At 39.0% G+C, this 17,331-nt stretch overlaps 1 protein-coding gene across 2 annotated transcripts; it reads right to left on the reverse strand.

Annotated features, from left to right (window-relative positions):
- Positions 1 to 273: 273 nt before the first annotated feature.
- LOC128885519 (unconventional myosin-IXAa-like) lies at positions 274 to 16,911 on the reverse strand. 2 transcript variants are annotated; one of them, XM_054139601.1, is made up of 14 exons: positions 16,330 to 16,911; positions 15,593 to 15,780; positions 14,533 to 15,450; positions 14,132 to 14,435; positions 13,416 to 14,030; positions 13,041 to 13,339; positions 12,721 to 12,980; positions 12,335 to 12,642; positions 11,915 to 12,252; positions 11,758 to 11,818; positions 10,519 to 10,845; positions 5,785 to 9,035; positions 3,959 to 4,963; positions 274 to 2,323 (listed from the first exon to the last, which is right to left on the reverse strand). In XM_054139601.1, exons 3-14 carry the CDS (start codon positions 14,579 to 14,581, stop codon positions 2,226 to 2,228), a joined length of 6,915 nt encoding a protein of 2,304 aa, XP_053995576.1. In that variant the 5' UTR covers positions 14,582 to 15,450; positions 15,593 to 15,780; positions 16,330 to 16,911; the 3' UTR covers positions 274 to 2,225. The 2 variants fall into 2 exon arrangements, with proteins under 2 accessions (XP_053995576.1, XP_053995575.1); XM_054139600.1 differs by lacking the exon at positions 15,593 to 15,780 and having other exon boundaries at positions 16,330 to 16,910.
- Positions 16,912 to 17,331: the final 420 nt, after the last annotated feature.

Below are 17,331 nucleotides of genomic sequence, written 5' to 3' on the forward strand. Positions count from 1 at the left end.
GACGCGTATGTGTATTTATATATGTATATATAATATGTATAAGGGCGTCTCTGCACGAACGAAAGTTACCCTAAGTAAAAAGAAAAATCGATTTTGAAAGGGAAACGAAAAGAACCGGCAGGCCCTCTGTACACGTGTGTGTGTGTGTGTGTGTGTGTGTGTGTGTGTGTGTGTCGTGTGTGTACACGTTAAACGACAATTATAGGCGCGCGTGTAAAGCCCCTAACGCGACGAACATCGACAGTAGAAATATAATCTTGGTAACGACTCTCGTAAAGTTAACAATAATAACAGATTTATTACGAGATGCTCATATCAATACATCGTATAATATGTACAAAGCTACTATTTTGGTTTCCTCTTTTTCATCTCCGTTCTCGCGTGCCACGGATTCCCAGCGATTCGATAACCGTGCTCAGAGCCGCGCACGGGTATTCCATAAAATGATCAACGAAATATGCCTGGGCCAAAAAATAGAAAAAAAAAAAGAAGAGAGAGGAATTAAAACCCGACGAGAGTGGCTTCGTTACGTCACGCGGCATTCGAATGTGTCGACGCCAGAGGCGGGCAAAATTCTTATCCGAATAAAAGTTTCGAATAACATATATGAAAGACTAGTTTTATAAAAACATGGATCGGAATTGTAATGTGAAATATGTTACTATCACGAAGAATTGTTTAGCAAACTGCGAAATTGAAAGAATAATGGAATAAATGATCATACATCTCCTTCGTTAGCTATTATTGTATTAATATATTGCCCACCTTGGATCGACACCTGTAAACGCATCCTCGTGGAAGGATAACGCTTTTACTTCGAGAATCTGCGATTGAGACCAAAAAGCCGCGAACTTATACTCCCGTTACGATTAACCCAGTTACGGCTGGCATCCTTCCAGGATCTAGAATTTGTCTCGAACAAAGTATACAAAAATATACTGTTGTCGTGGTCTTATGTTAGGCATATCAGGCTGACGTCTTTCTAGAAGAAAGACTCGATTTTAGGGATTCCGTCGACCTTGCATGGCTGAATCTTTTTTCCACCCCCGCTTAAATGCGTTATGCTTAAACTATTTGTGGTAAAGTATTTAAAAAGAAAATTAGCAAAGAAAATTCAGCCTTATCTGGGTTAAGGAAAAGAGTTACCTTCGTGTGTGGCATGTGTGTGTGTGTGTGTGTGTTGGTACGATTCACGCAAACAGTCTATAAAAATCTGTAAAAGAGTGAAACAAGGAGGATGCGTAAATCGTTTGCGACCGAATTGATGGTAAACGAGAACAAAAAAGGAAAGAACGCATGGATGGTAGACGGAGAATTTAAATGCGACTAAATACTCGGTAACAGTAACGGATTTTTCATTCGCAAGAAGATAACCATAATCCGTACGTACTTCCAGCCCTTCGCGGTCGATCGTGCAGAAAAGAGTTGAAGTGTGACACCGACCGAAAAACGGGCGATATTCTTGCCATTGGGCAGAGATAAGCAAAAGTTTATTCGAATAACACCGACAACGAAGTGAAACCACCGTATAATAAATTCACTCCCAACGTGTATCCTGTGAAACGGTTGTTCGTTCAACGTAAAATATTAATTTCATCGTCTAAATGAAACATGATGGTACGAAACAAAGAATACAGCGTTGATCGTCATTAATTCGTTATTCGACAATTTCATGCAAAATTGTTCTACGCCTGTACTTTGCTGATCTCTGCCATTGGAATACCCTGCGACGCGAATGAACTTGTTCGGCTAAGATCGTCCATCTTCCGAACACCCTAGCTTGATTGACAGTCTTCGATAAAGAGGAATGCATTCCAGGAGAAAAATAGATTATAAAATGAATATTTAGTACATTTTTTTTTCACGTGAAGCTGAATGCTCGCGTAATTTGTCAATCGTTCTTTAGAAACCTCTGAAAGCTTTGCGACAGAGTGAAAAAAAAAATATATATATATATATATATGTGTGTGTATATATATATTTTTATGTATGTATATGTATATATGTATGTACGTTTGATCGGATTATCAGCTTAACTTCGCGTGGAACAAATTACTAGACCTACCTAATGTCGTGTTTTACTACTTATTTAAATTACTAGCGGCTTGCCGATGAGACCAGAAGTAAGACTCGTCGATTCGCTGCCGTCAGTCGACGCTTCACAGCGCGTGTCATGTTGCTACACGTTATCGATCATCCGTCGTGGCAACGTTTTCCCTCTATGGTCATACCATTACCATGTCCTCGTCGACGTTCATGATCGTAGGAAATGCATTGTCCGCGGAACTTTGCCTCTGAATCGGTTTCTTTCTCACGAGCCCGTCTGCGAACAGACACGAAACGAAAACACACTTTACAAACGACCCACCACTCATGTTGCTCGATCATTTTCTGTTGTTATCGTTCGTGGCAGACATATTCAAGCGGTACTCTCGTCGAACCTTACACCGTATGCTTGTTATTTGCAACAATTAAACTAATTAACTAAAAGGTCTTCAAATATGAAATAAATTTTTCCCCTAAACAATGGCGTAAGTTCAGAGATCCTGAGCTAGTCAACCCCAGTAGAAACATACAATATTACAATACAATTCTCTAATGAAAGTTTTTTGATATATGAATCCTACAAAAATTAAAAAAAAAAAAGAAAAAATGAATCAAATAGATCTCAGAATAAATTAAATTTTGTATGAAAGAGTTAAATAAACCCTATTTTCTCTAGTAAACAAGAATCGAACAAATTATTCGTTGCATGCTTAAATCACATTTCTAGACATCAACGTAAATGGTTCGTCTAATAAATTTAGAAATTGTATTTGGACAGAATTAATCTTCCTCGACTAAAAAAGTATTAAAACGATGCGTTGGAAAGGGATGTGACGTAATTATCTATTAAATTTTAAGCTCTTGCCAGAAACTCCTAGGAAACTCTCTCGAAGAGCGTGCAAATATAGCTTCTCCTATGGGTGCTACGAGCGTTTATGCGCTATTCACTTGATCGATGCGTTGCGTGCCTCGAACGCCTATGGGCGTTCGTTGAATACACATGACAAATGGGACTAGGAGAATTCCGCACACAGCAAGTGGTGAGTCATCAAATCTCAGCACGGAGAGGGTTAAGCTATAATCGATTGCACCAGCAAAAAATATCTCTTACACATGCTATAGAATGAATATGTCGAGACCCTCGCAGAGCTGGATAAATTTTATTCGACACGAAAATGTGTAATATCTATTTGAAATAATATTTTAATCGTACTTTTCGAAAATGTGTATAAAAGTAAACGAAATACTGATTTATTTGAAATAATAGCTATACCACATAATGAAGTCATTTCAAATCAATTCTGTAATACAATAATATCGTTTGCATAACGAATCAATACTTTTGCATTATAAACAACATTTTTTTGTCATATTTTCAACTGTAGAATATATTAGGAAAATTTGTGTGAGAATCTGTTGAACGTTCTCCATATTTGTAATTTGCATAAATTATTACCAGGCATTGTATGTTTGAAATTATTAAATACGCGTGATACACGATAGGTATACAGAATGCCAATAAAGAATATTTATTACACTAATGTATTTTATTCTTTGAGTCATTATTATTTCAGCGTTTTAATGACGCAAAGATATTTGTAATTTCATCAATTGAATATTGTATTGTAATTCGTTATTCCATTATTTCATATACAGAATAATTACTTTCAATGTTATTCCGAGAAATAAGATAGCACAACCGAGTTTCGAATATCCGTATCAAATAACCGTAAATGTGGTGTTGCGATGCAAGGCACGCCAATGGAGAGTGCAAGGCATTGTTCATACATTATTCGAAATTTCATCAACTGTTTTCAAAAAATAAAAACAAAGCTTTTGCTATTGGATTTGCAGTATTGATTAAAATAAAAAATCTCGTACTGTCAGAAGTAACGAAAGGAAAATAATTTACCGGCAGAGGATGGAAGAAGGTCGTCGAGAGAGCCATCGTCTAAATCCGTGGCAGACAGAAGTAGGTCATCATCCGAAGAAGCTCTCGTTAGGCTGGGAAGAGTCGAAGTCAGCAGGGCCTTTTCCTTTTGGATCTCCTGTATGTGATCGACGAGAAGCGCTTCCTCGTCGCCTCGATCTCTGTCACGATCCGCGGTGTTGCCTCTCGCGGCCACGCTCGAGGCAGCAGCGTTCAATTCCTCCGGGCTGAAGATCTTCGAGGACCGCAAGCTGGACAAACGATGAGTGGCCGTGTGACAGGCGGACTCCAGAGTATTTATGTCGGCCAAAGTCGCTCTCACGACCCTCAGTTTCTCCTGTACGATCGTCTCGACGCAACAGGTTTGCCTGCCAACGTCTTGCAACGAGTCCTGAGCGGGCAGTGCCCTGTTCGTCCTCAGTATGCACGGCGCGAAGACTATCGCCAACGCTGACGGGGACATTCGATTGTCGACCTCGTGGAGCGCCACCCTGGCCAGATGAACGATCAGCCGTTCCATGAGATCGAAGTTCGGTTTCGGCAGCTTCTTCAGGATGGCGAACAGCGTGCTGATCCGATCCCGAGGATCCGTCAGATTGGCAGCGTGCAGAAAGTCGTCGTAATACTCGAAGGTTAACAGGGGCTCGGGCATGTCGCGAAAGAAGCTCTTCAACACGGCCGCGAGCACGTGCACTTGGTAATTCTCGAAGTCAACTTTCTCCAAGTCACCCTCGTCCATCTTCTGTTTCAATTCCTTCACTTTAGAACTGACGCCGCTCTTTCTGTATATCCCTTCCGTGTACAGACCGTGCATCTCTATGGTCGTGATCAATCGATCCACCACCAACGGGACCTTGCCGTCGCCGCAGTCTAGTTTGTACAACGGGACGCCGAAAACGTTTCGCGAGTTCATTTCGTGGGGTGCTTCTTTACCACATTCTGGCAACGCTCTCATGTAGCACTTCCTGTGACTCGTTAACTTGCAATCTGAACCGAGAAATATTAATGTATAGCATAGACTTGTAGTAAAGAGATTAAATACAGAATGTTCGGTAACTGGTGGTACAAGCGAAAGCGGGTGATTCTACATGAAAAAATAAGTCGAGAATATAAAATAAAAATTTTTCATGCGAGACTTTGTTTTCGAGAAAATCGATTTTTAATTTTCGCCGGGTACGGATGCAGTTGTTCGTGTTATGAAGTTATGTTGGTAAACACTTCCAATGGCACGGAAATGTTTTCTTACCTATTATCTTACTATCCGACTTTTATCGATAAACACTATCAACATCAGTTTACCATCATGTGTACGTACAGCAATCGGGAATATACGGACATGATACTTTCGTTAGGTGCATGTGGTGGAAAAGCATCAGCCGTTACTAATTACTACAATTTTCTGATACGATAAGGACAAACTTAAACTGCGATAATAAGTATCGAGGCAACGATCTACAGTGAGATTCGTTATAACGGAACACGATCAAGTGCATCCGCACCCGGCGAAAATTCAAAGTCGATTTTCTCGAAAGCAAAGCCTCGTATGAAAAATTTGTATTCTATATTTTCGACTTATTTTTTCATGTAGAATCACACCCTTTTCGCTTGTACCACTAGTTACCGAACACCCTGTAGAATTAAGTGGTGCCATGGTGAAGCATTGACGATTTTAGCTATTGGCAATTGACTATTTTCCAGGAGATTATAAAGAGACCCTTCTTTTTCTTCCGGATATTACAAGCAACTATTCGATACGATATGAAACACGAAATGATCATAATAAACGGGAAACTCGTAAGGATACTTACTCTGGCAGACGAGTCCTCGTTCGATAGGCCACATAAAGAAAGAGGAGCACACCTCGCAGGCCATAGGTATGTTTATGATAGTCAACTGGAACACATGATTGCCGTGTCGTATCGGTTCCTCTTGTTTCCGCTTCTTCTCCTTCTTACGTTTGCTTTTACTCTGTTTCTCCGGCGCTTCGGTTTTGACTAGCGTCATAAATTCGTTCATGAATCCTCTGAACGCGTTCACTCCCATTGTCACGGGAAAATCTGCACTAGTGTTCTCTTGCTTGCACACGGTTTCCATTACGTGCAAGAAGTTCGCTATCAGATCGGTGTACTTGATGTTGCCCTCGACACCCTGCTGAATGGCGACGCTGTAAGTGATCACCAGGTCGTCTTTGAATTTACGCAGAGCCTGCTTGAACACGCGATCCACCTCGCTAGGTTTCCTGCCCTCCTCTTGTCCCTCCATTATGTATATCTTCTTCGTGATGAAGTCCTGCATGAACGCCAATTCCTTGGCATCGGATATGATCTTGTCCGTGCTGTCGGAGAAAGCCGACGTGCCGGTTAAGCTGAACTTGGATGCGACCGTTTGCTTCGCGGACTCGTAGGGCGTGCGCGGTGGCTTTCTGTTTTTCCGTCTGCCCGGTGTGTTCGCTAATATACACGGCATCTTAAGTACTCCGCCGTTCTGTATACACTTGACGTGGTACAACTGTTTGCAGTCGACGCACTTGTACCCTTGCGTCACGAACGCGTCCATTTTGTCGCGGCAGCAAACGCACACGTCGTCTTTAGCAAACCTCGCCACTTTCCTGAAATGATGACCAGCTAAGGTGAAAAGATTGCCTTTCCATTCAAGAAGGTTCATCCCAGGAGCGAGTTTGAAATCGTTGGGACTCGTATCGGTTCCAAGCTTGTCCTCGCTGAGTCCTGATATTTTAGTAGCTGGATCGGAGTTTCTTCTTCTCAGCTCGAGGCTCGTTATCGCGTTGGACCTCATGCGTTTGCCAGGTAACTGGGTCTTGGATGCCGACTCAGCTTTGTTCACGGGCCAATCCGTCACCGATCTCGAAGGAGTCTCGTGTTGGCCATCTTTACGGGTCCACACGTTCGAAGACTTGTTCAAGTCGCTCTCCTTGATCGTGCCAAGGAAGAGACTTTTCGTTTCACCGCCACCCGTGTCCGATACGCTCTCACCCATAGATCTACAATGAAACTCTCGAGACGGCCGATTCCGTCTTGCGCTCCTGACTGGCACATCGGGTTCGCATTTCTCCTTTGGTCTTAAGTTTTTCTCCTTGGGCGACGATCCTTTTAGCAGAGGACTCTTCAACGCGTTCTCGTCGTTCACCGCGTCTAACTTCGTAGATGTATCTCCTTCCGAATTTTGTCTTCTCAAGTAACTGAACTCTTTCATTTCTTTGTGTCCGTATGTCTGATCGCGTCTAATGGGCGATGTTGGGTCGTTTTCCATTCGCTCGGTAGGTACGCTATTGTCGCTTAATCTACGTTGTTCCCTACCCGACGAGCTTTCCATGTGAACGAAACGCTCGTTGGGATCCAGTTTGACGTTAAAATTCGCTGCCTCGTTCGGTTTCTCATGTTGCGCTTGTTCAAATATATTATCCTCTATATTCTTGTCTTGGGAAACATTCGGGGACCGCGTTAACGTTGTTTTCTGGGGACCAGACATTAAATAGTCGCTGTAGTTCATGGACGAAAAGTCTGCCCGACGTCGCCAGATATCGGAATTCGGACTGTGGGTCAAGTTTACGTTGGACTGATGGTATTTAATGTCCCGCGGACTCGGGAACGGCGGGGCCGTGTTAAAGATGGGCGGAGCACTTTGCACAGCACTCGGGATGTCTGAATCAGTTTCTCCGTCGCTGTATCCCGTCGACGAACTGTCCGCTCGTTTACTGACGGACGACGATCGACTGGAAGCATTCGCTAGGTTTGTGTTCACCGTGACTCCGGGGGACTGATCGCCACGTTTTGTTCTAGTGCTTGGTACGGGCTTGCAGCAAGAATTCTCTTGAGATTCGGAGCTGTTAACGCTGACTTGAGATTCGTAGCTCCTTAAACTAGTCAACCTTTCCAAGCTGCTTTTCCGTTCGTTAAGTTCTTCGGATGAGTAAGATTCTATATTTTTCAAAATGGCGCCGGGTTCGTGCGAGATTCTTGCATTCGGTGCAAGTTTTCGCTTAGAGTACGTCATGCTGGTGTCGATCCCGCTATCCCGGAGTACGTTATCCGTTCTCGCCGGCGTAAGTCGATTCTGAGATTCCATTTTACGCACCATACTGTAGTCTAGCAACGCGTTGTCTTCTGTGAGCGATTCCGCGCTATCCCTGAGCCTGGAGTATATCTTGCTGTTGTCGTACGCAAGTTCCTTATGATCCTGAGTATCTTTATATTCCCCAATTTTATCAACGAGCAACTTCTTTCGTCTCTTCAGGTCCGCGAAAGACTTTCTTGCGATATTACCTCTAATGTGAGCTTGAAACATAATCATACACGATTTAAATTTCTTGAACCAACTATGCCGCTTATACGCTCTCCAAGCAGACTGGATATGAACAGCAGCTTCGATTTTAACACGCAAAGACTGCGCCAATCGTTGAGCAATGATCATTCTCCAGAAAGACTGAATTTGCACGACTGCATTTTTCAGTCTAAGGAACTTTCTTCTCTCTAAACAAGCTCGGAACCATTTCTGTATTGTTGTGATACTCGTGATGATTTGCTGGTGCAATTCTCTGTCCAATTGGATTTTTTCCGATTCTCGGAGAAACACTTTAGTTGTCCCAAGTTGATAATTGTCTTTATTAAGATTCAACGTCAGTAAGAAGTCTCTAACATCTGATTGCGAACTTAACAAACCCTTGGGCAGCAACATTCTATACAGTTGAATAAATTCTTCATATGTCAATCTGACGTTAAAACCAGCTTGTCTTATTCTAACTGTTTCTAACATTCCCGTATATCTTAACTGCCTTTGCACAGTTTCCTTGTCGAACTCATTTGATACTTTGTTAGAGTTGCTTTTAATGCATCTGATGAAGAAAGGATTCGCTTGATTTAAGGTATCCATAAGACTGTGCAAGCTTTGTTGAAACTGCGCCGATACTGTCATGGGCTGTTTCCTCGCTTTCCCCGGTCCCGTACCATAACTCTGTGTTCTTCCGGCGAGCGTTTTTACAGTTTGAAGATTTTTTAAACCCTTCTTACCACGTTCTCTTGGTCGAAATGATTTGTTTTTCCTGTAAAAGCGTTAAAATTCGATATTTTAACATTGAGCAACAGCTCGGGGCAGTGGTTTCCAAGCTTTTGGAAGGCGCTCCCTTAAAAAAGAAGAAGAAAATTTCTAAGCCAAAGATAAATAATAGATTGGAAATGATACGACGAAATATGCTTCACCAGTTGTTAAACTTTGATGACCGATGTATTAATATAATGAAATAATTAAGTTAATCAAATCTTTCTACGTTAAAAAGCTAGGACTCGCGCCCCCACCATTGGAAAGCACTAGTTTCAAGACTCCTTTTCCTATTTCTTAAACTCTTATCGTTAGTAAAACATTATAAGTTGCAGTTATAAATCGCAAAAAAAATTACGTACGCCTTTTGTAATTACTTACATGTTTCGCTAGAATTTTTATTAGCCAATTCAACTTTGCTATAGTATTATTGTTTAACGCAATAGGAAAACAGGAAAAGGAGAAGACACAATTCTTACATTGACATGTATGGCATTGCAAGTATATCTAATGAATATACTATATAGTATAAGTAGCAAACAGTTAGCAGAGTGTTACTATGGTCGCGTTAACCACATGACTTGATTATAGTAGCAAATATAACAAAAGCATGTGAAAATAGGATTAACTGTGTATAGGGATAGTCACTCGAAAATTCTAAGAAATCCGTACGAGAAAAATGCGATTTGCTTATTACGCTAGATAAATAGTTAATGTAAAATATTAATATACATAACAAGCGTTTTGCATACTTTATAAACTACTAACATCGGAACTTAATTTTTTTAACAATTAATGAGGAAAAATTGTATTAATTACATTTGTTAAATTGTATAAAAAAAAACTTTTACATCGTGCAAGTAATTGCAGTTAATTGCTAGCAAAAGTTCATGACTTTATAGCACGAACAGTTTAGTAACGTGATTTTTTCGAAAAATTTATTTGTTACATGAAGCAATATGTAATAAAAATTAACCCATTCCCGATTGTACATTTAAATCAAGTGTAAGTGCGTAATTCGAGATGATGATCATTGTGCAGTATTGACTTTTAAGTTTATGCGTGCTATGAATGGGCTAATTTATATATTATCGATTTAGAAAGTGAGAAAACTACTATCGTGAAATCAACATGCACCAATCATAGCTAAAATTATGTCAGAAAAATTATTAAAACTTCACGACTAAAAAACATTACAAGTACGGAATAATGATCGTGAATATTATGACATATCGAAAGGAAATGATAGCTATGACGTACTTCTGAAAAAACACGAGAAATACTTCGAAAGTAATGAATATTTGTGGAAAGCAGTGATATGAATTTGCATGGGAAGACCATTATCCTACTAAGATGCTGTTACCTATGAAAAGAAATCCTTCACCCAGAATCACTATAGAGCACACACTACCTTTATTGTAGAGCAGTGAGTTTTTGTAGCTTAAAGTACAATGTTATTGAATATTAAGTGGCTGCTGTTTACATACATGACTATTTGATTAGCGCGTTCCATGACGTTTGCTTCGTCTTTTGGAAGCACCCTCTCTAGTGGTGTATGAGTATCTCGTCTGAGTTTATTATTACTATGAGGCTGGTCTTCCCTGCCCCTTATTAAGTAACCCTTCATCATCGTTACATTGGACGGGTGTTGCGTTTGATTAATGTTTCGAAATTGTGGCCACGACAATCGGTTGTTGTTTACATTGTCGTTGTTTTCAAGTTGTATAGAAGATAATGTAGTAGTGGGTAAAGTTGATGGTATACAGACACTGCGCTGCTTCTGATAACTTGGTGGACGATTATGTTTGTGCGAACTGAAAAAGTCTCTCATGCTTAGTTTTTTTGATACTCCTTATGTAACTACGTAGTAATTACATTGTAAATGACGAACACTTAATTCGGACCTCTAATTTTATCAGTGACTGCGGAAAACTGGTATCTCATGAGTGACTCCAATGAAATAATATGAACTTCAATGATTGGTATGAATCGTATAAATAAAAAGTTATCATTGAACTGTTAACCATGCTCCAGAACAATAGCGAGTAAGGTAGTATATCATTAAATGACAGAATGTAACTGTATAGCGAAAGTTATGAAGACTGCACTCTAGTCACACTTAATACAAAGGGTGCATACATATAATTCTAAACAATATCTTGAACACACAAGACTGGAACACATTATATGGATTTACAAGTTCATAAGGTTTAATCATTAAAGTTAGTACTTTAAGTGCTGTTAATTTGACGCTGATATAATGTTAAAGACAAACATTGTAAATCCATAAAAAATCTTAACCTAAAAAAAATGTAACGTTTGCCAAAATGACACATACAGTGGATCCAAAAGGCCACTTACGCGATTCGGTTAATAGTTAGATTGACGGTCGACAACGTCACAAGATGGCTACAAGGACAAAAGACATTTGGCCAATGTAAATATAATTAACATTTGCTTTAATTGTAAACACATAGGAACCTCTTCAGCTTGATGCAAATGTTATTAACGCACAACGTAAATTTATACTTCGTAGGGTAAGATAATAGGCAGATCAATCATATTCAAAAACAAGCGCAACAACATAGGTATTTATTTATTGTGATCATTATTATTCAACGAATGTTGATCTATTATGGGTATACAAGCACTTAGCCTAACTTGTTTGAGTCACCCTTTTACGAGAGTTAATATAATGCGGGATTAAATAGAATAATAACACATACCTTATCAAATTCTCGTTCGGTGTCCGGTATCTATTTTGTACAGATGTTTTTGTACCATCAGCTGTAACAAAAAATATTTTTAAACGTTCATCAATTATTGAATTTAAACGATACAAAATATACACTAAATCGTAATATGAAGAACATAATACTGTACCTCGACCATGTCTATGAGTTCGACCCGCTTCTTGAAAAGCAAAATGAGCTCGAAAAAATGCTCGAAGAATCGCCCATCTGAATACTGCCACTGGGTCGGCACCCACTAATTCTCGGACAAAAGCGAGGGAAGAATTTTTCAATACACCAACTACACCATCTGGTCGCATCAGATCCAGGTTCTTTTCTCTCATATTAGATGCTTGATACTTAACAGCCCCTGCATAATGACGTACAACGAAGGCTGCTTCTCGTCGTTGTGGTGCTTCGTAAAATGGATTGTCTTTATGTACTGAATTAAATTTTTGTAGCAGTGTCTCATTCGTTGCGCCAGGAAAACTATAATGGAAATTTTCAATGAATGATCAAACATAACCTAAAAATCAATCCACTCGGAATAAGAAAAACATCAAATACTAACTTGCACTGATCATCTAAGAGACAGAGAAGGCCATTCGGCTTTCCCTCTATTAGATTTAAGCAGCCAGAATTATCACTGTATCCTATATCCGTCCATCTAATTCCCTGTTTTCTGTACTCTCGTTGTTCATATTGAAAAACATGCTGGTTGAAGTAGTGTTGTAGTTGTTCGTTTGCATAATTTATACATAACTGTTCGAAACTATTGCACGTTTTGAAATCTTCGAAACCAAAAATATCTAGTACACCTATGCTATTGCCTTGATGATCTCTGAGCGTATCCTTCTTGGAAAGTAAAGCATGATTCACCTAAAAAAGAAAATATTCCGTCTTATTAGGATACAATTTTACGATGCGTGTTTTAAAAGAAAGGAATCAACAACTTGCCTGAAGCACAATCCAATCAAACAGAGCTCCGTACAGACACTTGGCCATAGCATCTCTTGCCGCAATTGCTTCCGGAAGCCTATAGTTAATGACTAAAGTTTCTCCGGAAGCCCTCGCACGTTTGGCGGTAAGAGCTGCCAAAAGCGTATCTTGTTTTACTCTAAGAAGTTCAGATATCAACGCAACCACATCAGGATTCTTAACTCCTACGGCTTCATCATGATGATGATAAGATTTTCTAGGTTGGAACTCCACGTTTCCTAAAATAATTAAATACGATTAGGTCATTGTAACAATTATTTAGATAATATGCTAATCACCGAGTAGAAGAACAGCTGACAGAACTGCAAACAACCGCCTCTGTTTTTCCGGCGTAAATCCAACCATTTCCATAGATTGTTTCAGTCTTGAGAATTCATGTCGTTCGTCGATATTTTCAAGTCCGTAACACCCACTTTTATTTAAATAATTATAACGATCACAATTTTCTAAATGCAGAGCTTGTTTTTCCTGTTCACTTGCTCCAGCCAAGAGGTAATAAAATACGTGGTAATTTCTTTCATTTCTTCCTTGGGAGACTATTCGAGACTTTTCCAAAAGATACTTTTGCACAACAGCCCTAATAATTTTACGATACATTCACATAATTCATCACAAATTTATATGACCATAACCTTATTTTGTAAAATTCTTACCCATGCACCATTCCATTTTCTTTGTAATTCACTTGTATGAATTTGCCGAAACGACTACTATTGTTGTTGTGTGCGGTTTTTGCATTTCCAAACGCTTCCAATACAGGACCGGCACTGAGTATCGTCTGTTCGACACCGCTACCATGCGAACCTTTTTGACTAAGAGCTGTCAGATGATGCAGTAGAAAATTTGTCGATTCAGTTTTACCCGATCCACTCTCGCCGCTAATAACAATACACTGATTTCTTTTTTCTTTAAGCATACAATGGTAAGCTGCATCGGCTATGGCAAATATGTGTGGAGGTATGTCTGGCCCCAATCTTCTATTTTGATAGAGTTTTACATATTTTGGATTGTAGATAGGATAAAATTTAAACGGATTCAATGCAATTAATATGCTGCCGACATAGGTGTATATGTTTCCAGCTAAGAACCTAGCCCTAAGGTTGTCCAACAGAGTTTGTTCATTAAGGTCTGGAAGCTGACATAGATCTGGATATTCCTTATCGCGTGGTTGATATAGGAATCTGTTAAAATAGTCCTTTAAGAGTTGTGGATCCATTGGAAATCTACTATCCGACCATAAATCAGGTTGCTTCTTTCGCAAGTAAAACCTATAACAAAAAAAATATCACATACATAACATCACGACACTTTTGTTTCTTTTATAATTTTGTTTCCAATTTATAGTAATTATAACTGTAGTAATGCTTACCTGTAATATTCTTGTTGAGCTGCATTTTTTGGCCACAGTAACATAAGTGCTACAGGGCACTCAGTTGGGCCAAGTCTTCTTTCTTTACATTCTTGCCCAACAGAGTTTCCAACCACTTCTGCCAACTCATAACCATTTGAAACAGAAGCATCAACTAACCCAAGTCTTTCAATGATACATTCTACTATTTCAGCTGATGAAGTTTGTTTTGTAGCTTTAATTGAAAGTGCTTCATATTCTGGGCTCCATTCACCCACAAATACTTGCACTACTCCTGAGCAACAGGTATCCATTTTTTTTAACCCTACAATTAAAAGTACATGACAAACTTCCTAATGAATTAATACATGTACAGTTACATGTATTATGAATTTTAAGTATTGAAAACACTATTTACATACATTGTTTTACCTTAATTTTAATAGGGTTAACAAATTTGTCCTCTGTCATCCATACAGAATTTCAAATGTATTGTTTCCCCTACTTTCTGTTTCTCAATTATATACAGCCACTGATGCAAACGTTTAAAATAACTTTTATACATTTTGTTTAAAAATGTTCACTGTTAGTCTTACTGCTTACTGGACTTATTTACAGGTATTGTTTACATTAATTTATTTACTTCAATTTTGTCAAGTGCACTCAAAAAATTATCCAATACTCATAAACTAAAAAACCACATTCAAATATATGTACCACATCAAGTCTTACACATGAACTGATTCAACAAAATAAAACTTTGTGGATACTAATGTTCTTTCATTGCAATACATAGTGTACAGAAATAGTAAAATATTTCCAAATCTTTGTTTAAGCATTCATTTAGATTCATTTAATTTAATGAATAGGACAAAATACCATAGAGTATTGTGATCATGGATTAATATATATATATATTTTTTTTTTATAATAAAATAGAGTTGTTAAAGTTATTTCACTCTTCTTTAAATTTATATATTCAGTCAAGTTTGTAGATCCTTGTTGATTTTGTTCTTCTGTTGTTAGAGTATTTTAAATTTATAAAACAATAGGTTTAATTCAGGTATCGCGTATTTAACACTGGACATCCAGTAAAATCTTTCAGACAGCCATTATATTTTATCATGATGTTCACTATGTACTTGAAAAGTGCGTAGGTGTCCTATTGTTGGCAGGCAGTAACTCAGTTTCCTTGCTGAGACAATAATCCAAAGTTCTCAATGCTTTATCAACATTCCTATGCCTCTTGAGTATTTTAGTACAGTTATTGCAAAAGATTACAGATGTACTTGCATTTGTACATATTATAAAAACTTTTGTGCGTTAAGGAAGTATCTTATCTGAAAAAGAAAGATGTATGACACATCACTGTTTCAAGACAACTATTTGTTATGTTACATTGGTAACATCATCATTATGCTTTGTTATTTGCTATATATAAATATAACATTCGCATTCTATATGCAACCGAAGGCTAAGTACTTTTTTTTGCATTGGAAACTTCATTGTTACTTCTGTCAATATTCCAAACACTCCACGCAATATTCACTTTTGCAAAGATTTAACTTTACATTTACACGTTTCACCGCATTAGCACAAACAAAGTATCTGTCAAATGGTGTCAAACCAATCTAACTTGAAAACACCTCACAATAATCAACAATTCTAACCTTAAAACGAATAAATTCACGATTTACACGTGTCTTTGTTACTTCAGAGCCTCTTTTTCTCTTATTCTGGCTTTTTTACAACGTAATGTACGACGGTCGAATTTAAAAATATCCCCGGACGTGCCCACGTCTTTACCGGTAATTTTTTCAATTAAAGAATCCCGAATAAATCGTATCAGAGATATAAGAAAAATTGCGAAATATTATTCCGAATAGTGTGTTGCGGGCAGTAAACGTAACGCATCGATCATTCGCTGGATACACAAAGGATTGCGAAAAACGACATACGTTCCCCAGATACCGATTGCCTCGGACCTGACGGCTGACATTCGCAGGAAAACCGTCTTCCGACGCCGATTGGCGGGTCATGGACCATACCACCAATCAGCGGCGATCTGCGAGTGTGAACGTCAACATAGTAAACCGGGCTTAAAGTCATCAGGAATTTCTCGTCCAGGCATGACACTTACTGGTCGTTACGTATCATCGTCGAAGAATGTAATGAAAACGTCGAAGCTCTAATTCCAAGTATACGGATTTCTCCATTACCTTCTTCGCTGATAACAAGACGCTTGATGTGACACATTCTTACGGATCACCGAGGCACTCGCATACTTGGACATGCTTCCGCGGGCTTAAAAGTTTCACTGTAAAACGCACTGCCGTCTGTTCACGGATCTTCAGTTTTCTTCCTACCTATTCGTTTGCTCTAACACTATTTTCCCTTTCTCGTGGAACGTCGTGATAACGCACTAACCGAGAGAACGGTACGTACAACTGTGATTCTCGTGCACTCGATACACACTGTCCCTCTGTTTTCTCGCATCTAGAGAACACACTGTACAATACGGGCGGATTGACACTTCGGTAAACAAGAGACACTGTCACCGATACTTATGCGTCGGTTATATCGTCGACGGTCCTCCTTGAAGTCACACCGATATTCGCGGTTAATCGTGTTATCGAATTGATAATACCGATGACACGGATGACGGGCCCTTGCCCAGTTTATCGTCCTTCGTCTCCTCTCGGGATCCTGCGTCCCGATACGTCCACCATTTCGATTTTTCCGATCACATGGTACGGAAAGTCCGCTCTGATTGGCTGGCTACACGTGATCACGTGACGGAACGCTAGAACACAAACTTCCATTGAGAGAAAGATTGCGGTCGGAGCCATCTGTTGATCAACTTCTGAAACCTTGCCTACATGTTCGTAAGTAAATGCACCATTATCGACACGAATGGAATACGATTCCAGCGCTACTAGTAGCACGAAGTGAAATTAAGGTCTCCTATAATTGCCTACTTCTAAAAAGATAGAAATCTATAATTAGAAATGGAAATTATAAACAAACCTTTATATTTAATGATGTTCTGTGAGTGGCGTGAATATTATTTATTATATACTTTTGAAATAATGTTTATATAATTCTATACAGTTTTCCTAAAATTTCAAAAAATTTCATATGGAATACCGAAGGTTCAAATTTATTCACATTATGTCGAGGCATTTCTATCGATCGATACCTGATTTAGATTTGTTGATGAC

Source organism: Hylaeus anthracinus, unplaced genomic scaffold (genome assembly GCF_026225885.1).
Source record: "Hylaeus anthracinus isolate JK02 unplaced genomic scaffold, UHH_iyHylAnth1.0_haploid 11981, whole genome shotgun sequence".
Lineage (NCBI taxonomy): Eukaryota > Metazoa > Arthropoda > Insecta > Hymenoptera > Colletidae > Hylaeus > Hylaeus anthracinus.